Raw genomic sequence first — 16099 nt, 5'->3', positions numbered from 1 at the left:
AATCTTCTTAGAGGAAGACACCTTAGAGGTCCGCTTCTGCTTCCAATACTTGCTCTTTCCGCTTAGCTCTGAGGCTACCACCTCCCCAGCTTTTTTTTTTTTTAATTTAACACGTTCATTGAGGGCCTACCCTGTGGCAGGCACAGCCAGCCGGCATTTTCACTATGCACTGAGATAAGCGCCATGGCCTTCATCCTCACGATGACCCTGAGAGGCTGGTGTTGTTGATTATGCCCATTTAGCAGATGGGGGGAGTGAGGCATGGAGAGGCGTCACTTGTCTAAGGTCACGCAACTAGTCTGGATTCCCAGACTTCAGGGTCTTTGTGGATAACCAGGAGGCTAGAAATGAAGTCCTGCCTTCAGGGTGCTCACAGTGGTTGGAGCAGAGCAAGACGATGATGTCAGTGTTCTGAGCCTCTGCAAAGGAATCAGGAGGAAGAGCGAGTCTCTCTCTGGGGGAGAAGCCGTTCTGCTCCGCTCCCCAGTGCCTTGTCTGCCTTGTCCCATCAGTGTCCCCACATAGGTCCCAGACCCCATCTCCATTTGGTGGGGTGAGGGCCTGCCTGGAAGGGAGCATCCAAGGCAGCCCCTAGCCTCTCCTTCCATTTCTGGCCAAGCGTTGGAGGGAGAGGCGTCCTTGTCACTGAGCTGTGCTGTGGCTGGAGGGGCTCTTCTGTTCTCACCACTGACCCAGAGCAGCCCCATCTGGGCCTGTTTACCCTGCGCCGAGCAGAGAGAGGCTGCGGAAGACGGGAGTGAACAAGAGGGGGTGAAGGGGCAAGAAGGAGGAGGCTGAAAGATTTGGACCGAGTGGGGAGTCCTCGGGGGCGGGGGTAGGGGGCAGAGAGGGCGGGGCTAAAATATTTCGGACCCTGCCAGCCCCAAACTGTGCCCCGGCTGCACTGGGCCTCCTAGGTCCAGGACCAGGAGCTGAGGGTGGGAGGACAGGTAAGTCACCTCCCCTGCCCCTCTCCCCGCGGTCCTGCGCTTGGTGCCCCCCTTCCAGTCCCGGATGCCAGGCCGCCCCCTCCGCGGCTCAGAGCGGGAGGGGGCGCCTCCCCCTCCATCCCTTCCTCGGGCCGGCCCTCAGACCGTGGCTCCCGCCTCGGCTCCGGGTCCCACGGCTCCGGGCCTGATCCCCACGGAGACCCCCGCGGCCCGAGTCCAAGGACCGCCCCCTCGGGGAGGCGGATGTGGGAGGCTCGGGGCGGGGGCGCAGCCGCGATCCCCGGGCGGGGGGCGGCCGAGGGTGGCGGCTGCCCTCGGGTTCTGGGAGCCGCGCGGGGGAGGGTCCGGGCCCTGCGGCCCCAGCGAGGGGCGAGCGGGCGGCCCGTCGGCTAGTTGGGCAATAGGAAACGGTTTATTAGGAGGGAGTGGTGGAGCCGGGCCAGGCAGGAAGACGCTGGAATAAGAAACATTTTTGCTCCAGCCCCTTTCCCAGTCCCGGGAGGCCGCCGCGCCATCCGCGCCGAGCGAGCCCCTCCCGGGCCCCAGCACCGTCCCAGGCCCCGCACGACCCGCGCCCGCAGCCGTCCAGCGCTCGCCCGGCTACCGCGGCCGCCGCCGGGGAGGGGAGGCGCCCGGCCCCCTGCCCGCAGGGCGGGCCCAGAGGTGAGTCCGGGTCCGCGGGCCGCCTGACCCCCCCCTCCACCCCGCACTGGCCCTTCTTGGGGCAGATCCCAGAGAGCACCTCAGAGAGGTCGCCGTAGGGTCAGTCCCGGCTCCTCACTAGGGCGAGCTGCCCCTCGCCTTCCCCGCACATCTGCCCGTGACGTTTCTGAGACTGGAGCAGACTGGGCCGAACCCGGGCTGGGAATCAGAAAACTTCCGGCTCCTGGGGCCAGTCACTTAACTTCTCTGCTCCCCTAGCCTCATCTGTAAAATGGGCAGAAGGGATTCCTGCTCTTCTTCCCAGACGAAGGGTCACATGTCCCTCCAGGCAGCCGCCTTCGCCTGAGAGTGAGCATCTACTTCCAACCCTGTTGAGCCCCCCCCCCCACTTGAAGCCCACCTCCCAAACCAGCCTTTTGCAGTTCTTGCTTAAGGAATCTGCCACTGTCATTCCATCCTACAAACCTCACCTCCAACCCTGTATGGTCAGATAATCCCCATGCCATGGCCTTCCCTGGGGATCCAGGCCAGAGGCTTTCCCAGTCTCCCTGCAGGCTGGGACCCCAGGTTTTCAGCCGGCCCTGGAGGTCAGTGCTGTTAAGGGCATCTCTGGGCTGGCTACCCACCTCGCTTTTCTTCTTGAAGGACGGGGGCGTAGTGGACTATAGTGCTCACCCTCTCTGTAGGGGCAGCTTCGGCCTGAGTCGGGGTCTGTCCTCTCTGATCCCTCTCTGCCCCATTTGCCCTAATGCCTGTCCTCCCATTTCTTTGGGTGGTAAAAACAGATACCATTTACTGAGGACCTACTGTGTAGTCTTAGATGTACATTAGCTACATTTTTCTCATGTAATCCTGGCCACAATTTAGCAGGACAGGTCCTGGAAGGGAAAGAGGTTCAGACCTGAGTCACTTGTCCAAAGCCCCATGGATGGTGTAAACGGTGCTGTTGGGTTTTGGGGTGGCATTTATTAGGCGCTTACTGTGTGCCCCTGAGTACTCTGCTAAATAAGTTTACTACAGTGTACCCCTGAAATGAGCACTCTTGTTATTCTCATTTTTTGTAGGGAAGCCTAAGCCTCAGAAAGTTTAAGTAACTTGCCCCACATCTCATAGCTCTAAGTGGCAGGGGCAGGCTTTGAACCCAGAGGCAGGATTTGAACCCAGGTAGAGGCAGGATTTGAACCCTGACCCCTGTTTGTCCGGTGCTGCCCGCCCCTTCTAGAAGTCTGGCCCTAAGACCAAGGTTTGATGCTTCATCCCACGGCTGTGAAGGGCCAGGGAGGTGATGGCAATGAAAGTGTTGTGTGTATGGGACGGGGCAGCTCAGTCTAGCCCTCCGCTGCTTGGCTAAGCCTTGTTGGCGCACTGAGCGAGGCTCTTGCAGCCCTGTGACGGCGCGTCGGGCGTGCCGAGGAGAAACAGAATGACGGACACCTTCTGAGCGCACCACGACTCTGGTTCTTCCACTGAAGACTAAGCCCACAGCAAGCAGATGATTTCTGTCTTCACATCTAAACAAACCCGCATCGGGCACCCAGCGATGACAACAGCTCTGTGCAATCTGTTACTGTCCGCAAAACCCACTTGCTCTTTCTCCTCCTTTGAGGGACTCACTGAACACCCAAGAATTGGAGGCAGAAAATGTCCAAGTGAGGACTTATTACCATTTATTACCAGCATACCAATACTACCAGCAATTTAAGTCGATCAGGACACACGTGGTGATTGTAAGCAAGAAACTTAACATCCCTGAGCCTCAGTTTCCCCACTGGATGGTTGCCAGGATTAAATGAGTTGAACCGTCAAAACTGAGTCCTTAGCACATAACTAGTATTCAGAGACGGTTAATTCTTATTATGAAGGCTCTCATGGTGGTAAGATAACGTTTGAAATTAGTTTGGCACTTGGGATTTCTGGCCAACAGCAGTGATGCTTCTGTCAGCAGAAGATCTTCCAGCTTCGAAGTGGAGGGATGCCACCCGTCCCCGGGAGTCTGTGCTAGAGTCCGGTGTCTGGGCCAATCATTCAGGGTCGCCTGGAGTTCAGACTGGTCAGGACTCAGCACCCTCCTGTACTTCACTCCATGCTGGGCCCGGTTAAAGGCTGGAGAGTCACAATTTTACTCCACCATATTCCTGAGATTAGACCAGAGGTGGATTCTGCAAAAGCTGCCAGGCCCTCCCTGCACCATGGCTGAGCCTGGGATGCTGGAGAACAAAGCCCTCACCCCGCTGTCCCTCAGCAGTGTCTCCAAGTCCCTGGCTTCTCCAGTTGGGGGGCGGTGGGAAGGTGCCCTGGTGGGAGTGAGAGTCTCTGCCCTCTGCACCCTGCTCCTGGTCCCCCAGCAGGGCCCCACACAGTGAAATGAAAACACGTGGACCAGATTTAGCACCATGTAGGACACATTTCTCAAGGGGTGGTACCCATGCAACTGATGAGAATTACCTGGAGACCTTTTGCTGGTCCCAGATGGACTGAAGTCAGAATTTGGAAGTAGGGGGTGAGACCAAAGAATGTGCATTTCTGACGAAGCGCTTCAAGCGATTCTGATGCATAATAAAGTAGGTAAGGGGGTACACTGGGGCACAGAGAAGGGGACGCATGGGTAGAGAATCCGAAAAGGATGCCCAATTTCATCCTTACTGTTATCCACCCTTTCCTTCCTGCCCCATACTTTCTCCTTAGCGGCTTTCTGGGCAAGCAAAAGCTTCCATGGATGGCTTCCCGCCCCTACTCCAGTGGGCAAATTCAGCTCGTCTGGGCCTCCTTCCCCAGCTACCAGTCCCGCTGCTGAGTGCTTGCCACAGCCCTCACTGCCTGCCGGGAAGGGCAAGAGGCAGGAGGTCAGGCAAGAGGCTGGGGACACAGCTGCAGCAGCCCAAGGCTCTGTTTCCTCCCCCAGCCCTGGGCCTCTGGGGCAGAGGAAGCCCAGGCAGGAAGACCAGAGCTGCCACCAGCCAGAGAGGCCCGTGAGCCCCCCCTACCCCCAACCATCCTGCCCTCAGAGCCTCAGCACCATGGAGCTTCATTTGGTACCCCATTCTTTTTTTTTAAGATTTTATTTATTTATTTGACAGAGAGAGACACAGCGAGAGCAGGAACACAAGCAGGGGAGTGGGAGAGGGAGAAGCAGGCCTCCCGCCGAGCAGGGAGCCCGACGCGGGGCTCGATCCCAGGACCCCGGGATCATGACCTGAGCCGAAGGCAGACGCTCAACAACTGAGCCACCCAGGCGCCCCTTGGTACCCCATTCTTAGACTGTGGGCCTGCCGAAGCCCATGTGGCCAGCCAGCCAGCCCTCCCAGCTGTGTTATGCCAAAGACACTCCCTCTCCCTCGTGTTAGCTGCTCCTGCCTGGGGATCCTGTCCCCAGGCACACACCTGCACACTCGCCACCGTTCAGAAAGTCCTTCTTGCTGTCTGACCTCAGTCCTTGCTGCAGCATCAGCCCTTATCTTCTTGTTCTCAACCTTTGAGAAATGAAGAAGGGGGTGGCTTCTGGAGTACTAGATGGTTTGGGACCTGGGTTGGGGACTATCAGAGATCAGAATTACTTCCCTAACACTCTCTACCACACTTCTGGAAAAGTTCAACCTTAACCAGCCACGGAAGGTCAAACATTCAGTGCCTAAGTATGTTTCACTTCCCCTCCCACACTCACTGGCCCTACCCCCACCCCTTCCCAGGACAGCAAGGAGAGAGAAGGAAGGGGGCTAGGGAATGGCTCAGAGAGGGCATCTTATACTCTGGTGAGGTGTAGAGAGGTTTCTTCACACCTGGCATGAGCAAGCGCTGTTCAAGATCTGTATGGTTGTACAACCCTGAGGGCTCAGACCCAGGCTGCCACCTGGATTGGGAGACAGAATGGAGAAAGCAGTGGCTTGGGAGTCTGGACACCTGGGGTGTACTCCTGGTACTGCCACTGACCTTGGACAAGTCTGACCTTGGACGAGTCTCCTCCTCTGTCTGAGGCTTAATCTCCATCTTCTCTAAAATAAGGAGCTGGGCTTTGTGGTTCCCACGGTGTCCCCCTAGAATTCTGCCATGGGGCTGTCCCAGCCCCAGGCGGCTCTTCCAGACCCTGTAGCCACCCCAGCCTGCCCTGAGAATATCCCCTGAGCTCTCTGCTGTGCGTGACTCCTGCCTGTTCTATCCAGACCCCAATCTAAACAATCTTGATTCCTGTTCCCAGCTTGGCGGGACCCTGAATGGCAGGAAGTGAAGACAGGAGCCTGTTTATGTTTGAGGCAGCCAGTGCTAGGGGGGTGGGGGCACTGGGAAAGGGGTGGACGGGGGTGGGGTGGGGTGGGCAGGAGGCAGAGGACAGAAGGGTGGGGGGGCACTGCTGAAAGGATGCTCCTTCTACCCTGGCCTCATGCCCTCTGTACCCTCCAGTCTGAACTCAGAAGCAGGGGTAAATAGCTGGGAGTCCCCCAAACTCTCCGTCACTTAAACATGGCTCCCCCACCCTTTACCCCTAAGAGGATGGTTTCCATGGGGAAGTGAACCAGGACTTCCCCTGCAGGCCCCGCCCCAAAGCCAGACACAGGGAGTAGGGAGGAGGCTTCCCTGCCCCCCCAAAAACTCCCAGTGATTTCCTCTGGGTGGGAGGGACCCACAATCAGTGGCTGAAAACACCGAGGGGATCACATTTCACAGATCTTACTGTACCCCCTGTCCTCTGCAGAGACCATGACCTTGGACCTCCCCAGGAGAGGCTTTCTGATGCTCCTGATGGCCTTGGGCCTGACCCAGGGTAAGTACTAGGGAAGCAGGTAGGGGACAGGGGGCCTGGATGGGGAAAGGGCTGGCTGGGTTCAGCTCTTGCTGGGGCTGAATTTGAGGAGCTGGGGAGAGGGGGCACTTAGGAGCTTGGCTGGAGGGTGGGAGGCAGCCTCAGTTAGACTAAAGCCCCCGCTACCCCAGCCCTCCTTTGCTGTCCTTCTGATCCAAACCCACAGGATGGTGCTCTACTGGCCTCCAGGGTGGGAAACTCTACCTGGGGGGTGCAGAGAGTGGGCACGTTGGCAGGGAGGGCCTGGGAGAGCCCTCAGGGTTGGGGCTGGGAGCCAGGGCTGGGCCTAGAACCGGGAGCGAAGGTCCTAGGATCAGGGAAGGGACAGTAGCCTGGTTCTCATTGTGTCAGAGGGTAAGGTTCTGGAAGGAAGGATAATCTAAGGATGGGACTAAAGGACCAAGGCTTCAGGGGGTGTGTTTGAGAGGTCAGAAGGGAGGTGTAACTGGACAGACCCGGGTGTGAGGCCCTGCCTAGGGGTCGGGCCCAGAGTGGCTGAGCTTCCGGTGTGTATCCCAGGCGACCCCACGAAGCCCTCTCGGGGCCCGCTGGTGACCTGCACCTGTGAGAGCCCACACTGCAGGGGGCCTACGTGCCAGGGGGCCTGGTGCACGGTCGTGCTGGTGCGGGAGGAGGGCCAACGCCCCCAGCAGCACCGGGGCTGTGGGAGCCTGCACGAGGAGCTGTGCCGCGGGCGCCCCACCGAGTTCGTGAACCACTACTGCTGCTACAGCCCCTTGTGCAACCACAACGTGTCCCTGGTGCTGGAGGGTACGTGCGCCGCCGCGGCCCGCCCTCCCCATCCTCTCGGACCTTCCGCCCCGCCCTGCTCCCGCCTCGTGCTCTGGCTGGGGGGCGGGGAGGGGGGAGGCAGGACCCTGGGATCGGACTGGCAGAGTGGCCAGGTTGGGGGGGGCGGGTCTGGCCTGGTCGAAGCTGGGCCTCAGTGTATCCCCTCCACCAGCCACCCAGATTCCTCCGGAGCAGCCGAAGGTAGATGGCCAGCTGCCTCTGATCCTGGGCCCCGTGCTGGCCTTGTTGGCCCTGGTGGCCCTGGGTGCCCTGGGCCTGTGGCATGTCCGGCGGAGGCAGGAGAAGCAGCGGGGCCTGCACAGCGAGCTGGGCGAGTCCAGCCTCATCCTGAAGGCATCTGAGCAGGGGGACAGCATGCTGGGGGTATGGGCCTGGGGGAACCTGGGATGCAGAAGGGGGAGAGGGGGAGACAGGAGCCACAGAATCAGAGGGGGTGCTGAGGGACAGGTAGCCAAGAAAGGCACAATCGCAGACACTCCGAGATCTTAGTGGGGGTGTGTGGGGGGGGGGGGGAGTGGGCGAGTGAGGAGCATGTGGGGACACAGCAGCAGGGCCCAGCTTAAGGAGGAAGAAATGGGCTGGGCCAGGTGGGGGCAGCCTCTCAGTGGCCTGTCCGTACCCCCCAGGATCTCCTGGACAGTGACTGCACCACGGGCAGTGGCTCAGGACTCCCCTTCCTGGTGCAAAGGACAGTGGCACGACAAGTGGCCCTTGTGGAGTGTGTAGGTGAGCCATGGGTGAGCCCGGGGGATGGGACCAAGGGCTCCCATGAGCTTTCAGGAGTGAGCAGCTCTTGGCCTCGCAGTCGTGGGCAGGGCCAGGCCCCGAATGGGAATTCTGCTGGGTAGGGAGTGGCTTGGAGATGGGTCAGGGCTAGATCCTTCTGTAGGTGCTGGGGGCAACAAGGCAAATGGGGCTGGGGCTGGGGCTGGATTAAGCGAAACATAAACGTCAGTGGTTCTGCAGTTGGGGGTCAGTGTAGCACCAAGATGGGGGTTTCTTCTGGGGATCCCCAAGCCCAGGGGCTGTGCGGGCCCAAATGTGACCTCTCCCATCCCGCCCCCCATCGGATCAGGCAAGGGCCGCTATGGCGAGGTGTGGCGTGGCCTGTGGCATGGTGAGAGCGTGGCCGTCAAGATCTTCTCTTCGAGGGATGAACAGTCCTGGTTCCGGGAGACCGAGATCTACAATACAGTGCTGCTCAGACACGACAACATTCTAGGCGAGTGGGGCATATGCTAAGCCAGGCCAGGGGCTCAGCCCCCTGCACTCAGGGACACCGACCTAGTCCTGAAGGACTCCCGTCGGCCCCTCAGCCCTGACCTCTGACTCCAGCTTCCTCTCGGACCTAAGCCAGACCGGCCTCCAGCCCAGCCCCAGCTTTGCCCTGACCGTCTGTCCTCTGTCCCCAGCCCCAGCCCTGACCCTGACCCCGATCAGTCCAGCCTCCCTTCTCCCTCGCCCCTTGGCTGAGCCCCCTGACCCTCTGCCCACAGGCTTTATTGCCTCGGACATGACTTCCCGCAACTCGAGCACGCAGCTCTGGCTCATCACGCACTACCACGAGCACGGCTCGCTCTACGACTTCCTGCAGAGGCAGACGCTGGAGCCCCAGCTGGCCCTCAGGCTGGCTGTGTCGGCCGCCTGCGGCCTGGCTCACCTGCACGTGGAGATCTTCGGCACGCAGGGCAAGCCGGCCATCGCCCACCGAGACCTCAAAAGCCGCAACGTGCTGGTCAAGAGCAACCTGCAGTGCTGCCTCGCCGACCTGGGTGAGCTGCTGCGCAGGGGCGGGCCCTTTGCAGGGCGCGGGGTTCGAGCCCCCTCCCTCCCCACTAGGTTCTGCCTTTGCCTGCTCGTGCGTGAGTGTGTGTGGCGACAAGGACGCTACCAATTGGTGCTTTAAAACCTCCTGGCGCGTGTGTTATCTCATTTCACCTCTGCGAGAGCCCCACAGGTTTCCTTGCAGCTCCTTCCAGCATACCGCCCTGGCTCCAGGAGTTGGGAGAAAGGGGCAGGGCACCAGGAACCTGGGTTCTCACCCTGGCTTCACTTAACTGCATTGCTCTCCTCACCAGGCCTTGGGGGTTCTGCTCTGTGAAATGGGCACAATAACGCCTGCCTTGCCGACTCACGTCTCTCCGGGCGCTTGGGCACCTCGCGGGAGGGCTACACAAGCATAACCAGGACAGGTGGGCTCCGGGTGGCTGCGGTCTCCCAGCCCGCCTCCAGGCAGGTCTCCGTCTGCCTGGGGCTCCATGTCCCACCATCTCTCTCCACGCCCACCTTGCCTCCTGCACCCCAGCCTCTGGGGCCACCCTGCCTGTGGGCTCGGGTGAGCGGCAGGAGTGACAGGCCTGGTACCCACAGGCCTGGCTGTGATGCACTCCCAGAGTAGTGATTACCTGGACATCGGCAACAACCCGCGAGTGGGCACCAAGCGGTACATGGCCCCCGAGGTGCTGGAAGAGCAGATCCGCACCGACTGCTTCGAGTCCTACAAGTGGACAGACATCTGGGCCTTTGGCCTGGTGCTGTGGGAGATTGCCCGTCGGACCATTGTCAACGGTGAGGGCCAGCCCTGCACAGGGTGGGGAAAGAGGCCTGGGGCAGATGGCTAGACAGGCGGGACAGGCAGGAGACAGGGGCTTCCTGTGTGGATGGTGCCCATGGCCTGAGGGTTCAACTGAGCGACCTTTTAAGGTGTGACCCTGTGGCGCTGTTTGGCTGTGAAATCTTGGATAAGTAGTAGTACCAGAAATATCAGTAGCAGCTAACTTCTGAGCTGACACATGAGCTTAAACATGCTATAGCCGTGTATTATCTTAGTTCATCATCCCGTGTTGGCAAGAGGTGGTATCACTTCGTGGTTAAGAGCATGGGCTGCGAATCAGACTGCCTAGGTTCCCTTCCTGATTTGCCACTGACCACGGGCAGGTTACTTAAACCCTCTGGGTCTCAGTTTCATTTGAAAATGAGAATGAAGATAGTTCTAGTTGCTGAGATAATCCTAGGATAGTATCTGGAGCTATTCTGGGGCTCAGTGAATATTCGTGGCAATTGATTGTAATAACGAATGCCTGACACAGTATCATCCCCATTTCACAGGTGAGGGTACTGAGGTCCAGAATCAGAGCTGCCTAGAGGCAGCACCAGGGTCTGAAACCAGGCAATCTGACTCCGGGGCCGTGGTTTCTTTGCTACAAACATGCAGGATATAACAGCATCTGCACTGCCTGCTTATCGCTGCCTCATTGTGACTGGGGGTGCCTCTGGAGGGGCTGGGAGCAGGTAGAGGGCCCTCATTCCCACTGGCCGGTACAGGGGCAGCCCTGTGGCCGGTGCCCTCCCAGCCCTGGAGTGGATGGGTATTGGGTGGTGGTCTGGGCCAGATGGGGAGGCTTGTCGGTCTCTGTGGAGGCTGTCTATGGGGAGGGATTGCTGGCGGTCCTGACAGGTTGGGGACAACCTCAGGTTATGACTGGAGCTCTGTTCCTTGAGGACAGGGACATTCTCATTTCCTGAGCGCCTGCTAGGAGCCAGCCCCATGCCAGGCTTCATTTACCCTCAGCATCGACAGGTGGAGGCCAGGGTGTAACCCGTCTCTCTGGGAGACTCTCGAGGGGCTCAGATTCCTGCCCCTTCAGGTGTGAACTCCCCGAGGAGGCTCAAAAGACCCCTGGGTCAGGGTTGGGGCAGGGGGCACCTGGAGGGAGCCGAGGCCCCTTGGAGGAGGCTGCCGGCGGGAAGAGAAGGCTGGACCGGCCAGGGCTGAAGGGGGAGGCGGACTGCAGGCTCCTGGGGCGGAGGGAAGCTCTGTCAGCCCCACACAGATTCGTGGCGCATTATAAACACTGTAATCTGGTGTCAGCCCCGGCACTGATTAAAGGCCCATTAGACACGCTCAGGCCTCTATGCAGCACTGATTAGGGCTCGAGCGGCACAGGGGCCGGCCTGGAAGCCCGCCACGGGGAGAACAGCTGGTGTAGGCCCTACTGAGGTTGTGGCTGTGTGGCCACGGCCCCCCGCCTCAGGCTGGGAAGCAGGGCCGGGGGGTGGTCTGGGGCGCCTTCTCTGGGTCTGGCCTCTTCCGCCTGAGCTGTCCGCCGCTCTGCACGCAGCATCTTCAGAAGGCTCCTGCTAAGGGACGACGAGGAGAAGCGGCGCAGGCGGCCGAGGGGGGGCAGCGGGGCCTGTCGCTGACGGTGGGTGGCTGTTACGTGGACCTGGGTAAAAATCCCTTTCTCCTTGTGCCACATCGTCCCCCAGCAGTAGGCCAGCTCTCCTCCCGTGAGCGGAGCTCGGAGGTCAAGCGCGTGGGCTTTGGTTAGACCAACTGGGCTTAAATCTTAGCTCAGTCACTCACTTACCTGTGTGATTTTAGCCATGTTTCTTCACCCCTCTGGCCTTAGTTCCATTGTTCATAAAGTGGAGCTAATAGTATGACTTATCTCATGGGGTTGTTGTGGGGATTTGATGCAATGCTGTTGGGACAGCACCTGGCACAGCGTACGTGGCCAGTAAACGTTTCTATCGGGCATCTGGGAGAGTTGGGACCTGGTTGCCGTGCCCGGGGCCCGGGTGGGAGGCAGCCACGGAGGGACTGGAACAAGGTCGGGCCCAGGAATCCGATGAGATGAGTTTAAGCCTGGACTCTGCCCTTACTAGCGGTGTAACCTTAGGCTCAACTTCTCTGAGCATCAGTTTCTCATCTGTAAACTAGAGGTAACAATAATACCCATTGGGTTGTCGCAAAGATGAAGAAGGTAGAGCACGAAAGTGTTTATAGCACAATGCCTGGCACATGGTGAGTGCCAAGATCGACAGCTGTAATTCTTATTTGTCAACATATTGATGACGTTATAGTGGCCCTCTCAGGGGTAGCATGGGTCAGACAGCTGGTTTTCTGGGCCCTGGGACAGAAGGTGGGCAAGGCTCTCCTCGGGATGGTATGGAGCCTTCTTGGGGTGCCGAGTGACTGTCCCATCCCCCCCTCCATCCTCAGGCATCGTGGAGGACTACAGGCCACCCTTCTATGATGTGGTGCCCAATGATCCCAGCTTCGAGGACATGAAGAAGGTGGTGTGTGTTGATCAGCAGACCCCCACCATCCCCAACCGGCTGGCTGCAGACCCGGTGAGGCCTCCGCGGGGGCTGGGGTGGCACGGGGTGGTGGCTCACAGCTGGGAGTTCTGGCCCGAGGAGCACGTGCCCGAGGTCTCTGCCTCACCAGCAGGGATTCCGGAGGCTAGATTCCAGGGTCCCTCCCTGGGTACTCCCTCCCACATCCCTGGCCTGTGGACCCCCGAGATTTGGGTTATGCTGGGGTTTTCAGAACCTTCCATCTGGCCTGAAAAGTCGGAGTCTCTCTGTTGCATTTCTTGCTATGAGCTTTTGCTGTTGCTGTTTGTTTTTGTTTTTTCTCAAAACACTCCACATTCATACGTAAGACATACACACGTGTATGTAAACACATACAGGCGTACACATGCTTCTACGTAAACATATCCTCCCAGGTACGTATGCGGCGTGCACATACATGCCAGACTGCTGGTCCTGCGAGGACAAAGAGCATGTCTCCCTCGCCGCCTCATATCCCTGTTCTCTATCGCTATGCTGGCCCACAAGAAGTGCTCAACCGATGTTTCCGGAAAGAGTGACTGTACATGATATACACATACGTACACAGACAGATGTATGTTTCCGCACAACATGCCTGTCCATAAAGAGCCACATATATGCGCTGCTCTGCGGACACACACATACATTCCCTGTCAGGGGGCAGCTTGAATGCTGGGCCCACTGAGCGTCCTGGGCTGGGTTCCACCTGGACACTCCTGCAGTGGTCGCTGGGCCCGGCCAGGGCTGGCGGAGGTGCTGGAAGACACTGCCCTCCACACTGGGGTCCGGCTGCAGAGGGGCCCCCCCGAGGCTCGCACATCTCCCCTTCCCCGGGTATAAGATATTCCACAGACACTCCTCACCAAAGGGGGCCTGAGTGTACCCGAAGAGCTGAGTTACAACTGTCTTTCTGTCCTGCCTGCTGCCTTCCACCCCCTTCTCACTCCACTGTCTTCCTCTCTATCTGTGTCTCTCTCCTCTCCTCCTTGCCTCCCTTCCCCCTCATACCACACTGGCTTTCCTCTTCCCCTCCTCAACACTCTCACCTCCCTCTTCTGTCTCCCCATTCCACGGTGTCCTCCTTGCCGCCCCCTTTCCAGCTTTCCTGACCCATGTCTCTGCTTCCTCCCCTCTGCCTCTCCCCGCCCCCGCAGGTCCTCTCAGGCCTGGCTCAGATGATGCGGGAGTGCTGGTACCCCAACCCCTCTGCCCGCCTCACTGCGCTGCGGATCAAGAAGACACTGCAGAAGCTCAGCAACGGTCTCGAGAAGCCCAAAGTGATTCACTAGCCACAGGCCTGAAGCCTGACTCCCCTCTGCCTGCAGTGCATGTGGGGTGGGTGACAGACGGTGGCCTATCTGGGTAGAGAGACGTAGTGTGAGTCTGTGTGCTGGGGAGGAGGGTGCCCCTCTACGGGCCCGGCTGTGCCTGCCTGCCGGCTCATCCAGCCAAAAATACAGCTGGGCTGAAACCCGATCCCCCCGCCGTCTGGCCTGCTCAAAGCAGCAGGCTCCCTGACGCCTGGCTCCCTCTCCACCCTCATGCCCTGGGCGCAGCCCCTACCACCCCCAGGACAGGATGCAAAAGAGGCCCCAGAGCCAGGGTGGCCAGACCAGGGAATCCCAGTCGCGGGCCCAGAGCCCGGGCCTGCACTTTTCCCCCTGCCCTCGGTCAACCCCACTGCCCCACCAGAGCTGCCAGGGTGACACAGGGCTCTGTCTAGCCTTCAGTATACATCTCGCCTCTGGCATCAGCCTCACACCCAGGGTCCATCATTTCCTCTCTGTGGGTTTGCCTGGGGCCTCTGTCTCCTGGACAAGACCCCACCAGCTGAGCACCAGCTGTCTGGGAGAGCTGGGGCCTGATCCTGGGCCCCTTCCCCACCCCCAGCCTAGCTCACATCTTAGGACATTAAACCCAGGGAATCCTGCTGTAGGTGTGTCCAGGTCAGAGGACGGTGGGGAGGTAATAGGTCAGATGGGGGAGGCCCAGGACCTTCAGAACTACTGGGAGATGCTAAAGCCAAGCACAGCTCGGGAAAGGCTCAGCTGGGAGTCAGGAGACCCAGGTTCTGGCCCTGGGCAGTTGCTCCATGGGACAAGAATGAGGCCTTCACTGTCCAGGACCTTTGTTTCCTCATCTACATATTGAAAGATTCAGTCCTGATGTCCTTTGAGGTTTTTTCAGCTCTGATTTTCTTTGAAATTTCAGCCTGTGTCAGAGGTCAGTTCATCAGTCCCTTCTGTTCCTTTTGCCCCAGCCCCTGGCAATTTACCTCAAGGTAGGGCCTTGAAAATAACTTAATCTGAGGCCAGGAGTGCCTGAAAGACCTCCTAGACAAATTCTACAAGCCCCAATTCCTGCCTTAAACCAGTAGCCATCTTTGGGTTCAGACAGCCCTGGGCCTAGTGGCAGGCAAACCAGCCACTCACCCCACTCTGTGGCTTAGCCTTCTCTGCCCAGGACTGAGAAGGGCTGAGGACCGGCTTCCTGCAGGGCCTCCAAGGCTCAGAAGACATTTGGCTCCAGCCAGCAAGCCTCCAGCGCCCAGGTTCCTGCTCTCCACTGGCCCCTGGCCCAGGCCCACAGCCTTGGCCAGGCCCCAGACAGCGTGTGTCTAGGAAGAACCTGGTGGCTGTGGAGAAACACATGGAAAGTTCAGCATTTGGCAATGTCAAGGGTGTATGTCCATGCAATGAAGAGGTTACCCCAAACCCTGGGCGGGTGGATGGGCTGGAGGTCGGTGGATGGGAGGTAGAGCCTGAGGGATGGGGGATGGAGGGGCTCAGGCTAGGGACAAGGACAGTCCCAAGCTTGGACGACCTGGCATCTCAGCCCTCGGGGCTGGGTGGAGAAGGACCCTCAGTTCTCCACAGGAGGTGACAAAAACACAGCCTCCTCCCCTCCTGCTGTGGATGACCCAGCACAACCTCCCCAGGAGGCTTGCGTGCTGCTTCCGCCAGCCACCGTGGCACTTTCCCAGGCCTGTCTCCCCATGTTGTGCAAGGTCCGCAGCACAACCAGGAAGTGAAACTGGGTGAAAACAGAAAGTGAGAGGGACCTGTTGGGTCCTCCGATGAGCTCGGGACACTTTCATGTCTTCTGGTCACTGGAACCCACCCAGCCCAGGAGACAGTACCCCCCCTCCCCATGCCAGATTTGATCTCTGCTGGATGGGGTGTGCAAAGTGTCTCCTCCTGGGACTCCACAGCCAGAAACGGAAGGCCACAGCTCCCTGGGGGGCTGGAAAATCCCTGAGGGGGAGAAGGTCTGAGGCAGGAGGCGGAGTGACAGGGGCGGTGGTGCTGGGAGAGAGTAGCCAGTGGCTAGGGAGGGAAGGAGGCCCTGGGGAGAACAGTGTGCCTGGTGCTTCTGAGTGCAGGAAGGAAGGTGTGCCAGGGCCCAAATTACAGTCTCTTACTTGGAGACACTGTGGGAGCACCTAGCTTGTGCCTAGCACATAGTAGGTCCTCAATAAACCATGCTTGAATCTCGAGCTCCTGCTGAGTCTTGCCAGGCTGGCGCCTCTGCAGTGGTTTGCTGCAGAGGAAACCTGACGGGGCAGGGAAGGAGTGGGTCCCAGGGTATCATGCCCGGTCTTTGCCCTGCGGGGACAAGTCACAATTGGCGCAGACCCCTGCGCCCGACGTCCACCCCACGGCGGCGGCCCAAATCTCAGTTCTGTCCCTGGGCTGGGAGCAGCCGGCTCGTGGCGCCCGCCACACCGCCCTCTGCTGGCCAACGGCTGCCCAGCGGC

At 59.4% G+C, this 16099-nt stretch overlaps 1 protein-coding gene across 2 annotated transcripts; it reads left to right on the top strand.

Moving 5' to 3' along the window:
- The first annotated feature begins 1517 nt into the window (after positions 1–1517).
- ACVRL1 (activin A receptor like type 1) lies at positions 1518–15824 on the top strand. 2 transcript variants are annotated; one of them, XM_032421050.1, is made up of 10 exons: positions 1518–1613; positions 6301–6369; positions 6928–7179; positions 7373–7584; positions 7848–7947; positions 8297–8443; positions 8718–8993; positions 9592–9789; positions 12227–12357; positions 13497–15824. In XM_032421050.1, exons 2-10 carry the CDS (start codon positions 6306–6308, stop codon positions 13629–13631), a joined length of 1515 nt encoding a protein of 504 aa, XP_032276941.1. In that variant the 5' UTR covers positions 1518–1613; positions 6301–6305; the 3' UTR covers positions 13632–15824. The 2 variants fall into 2 exon arrangements, with proteins under 2 accessions (XP_032276941.1, XP_032276942.1); XM_032421051.1 differs by lacking the exon at positions 1518–1613 and having other exon boundaries at positions 6250–6369; positions 13497–13677; positions 14792–15824.
- Positions 15825–16099: the final 275 nt, after the last annotated feature.

This window comes from Phoca vitulina, unplaced genomic scaffold (assembly GCF_004348235.1).
Source record: "Phoca vitulina isolate PV1807 unplaced genomic scaffold, GSC_HSeal_1.0 scaffold23, whole genome shotgun sequence".
In the NCBI taxonomy this organism is placed as follows: domain Eukaryota; kingdom Metazoa; phylum Chordata; class Mammalia; order Carnivora; family Phocidae; genus Phoca; species Phoca vitulina.
The sequence above is the reverse complement of the archived record's forward strand: the minus strand, read 5'-3'. Positions and strand labels throughout refer to the sequence as shown.

What these genes read in the sequence shown, in the direction of transcription:
- ACVRL1 (XM_032421050.1), top strand. Translation starts at nt 6,306, where the DNA reads ATGACCTTGGACCTCCCCAGGAGAGGCTTTCTGATGCTCCTGATGGCC. An exon ending in CGTGTCCCTGGTGCTGGAGG is followed by an intron (nt 7,180 to 7,372) that starts GTACGTGCGCCG and finishes CCCCTCCACCAG; the next exon opens with CCACCCAGATTCCTCCGGAG. An exon ending in CCGTCGGACCATTGTCAACG is followed by an intron (nt 9,790 to 12,226) that starts GTGAGGGCCAGC and finishes CTCCATCCTCAG; the next exon opens with GCATCGTGGAGGACTACAGG.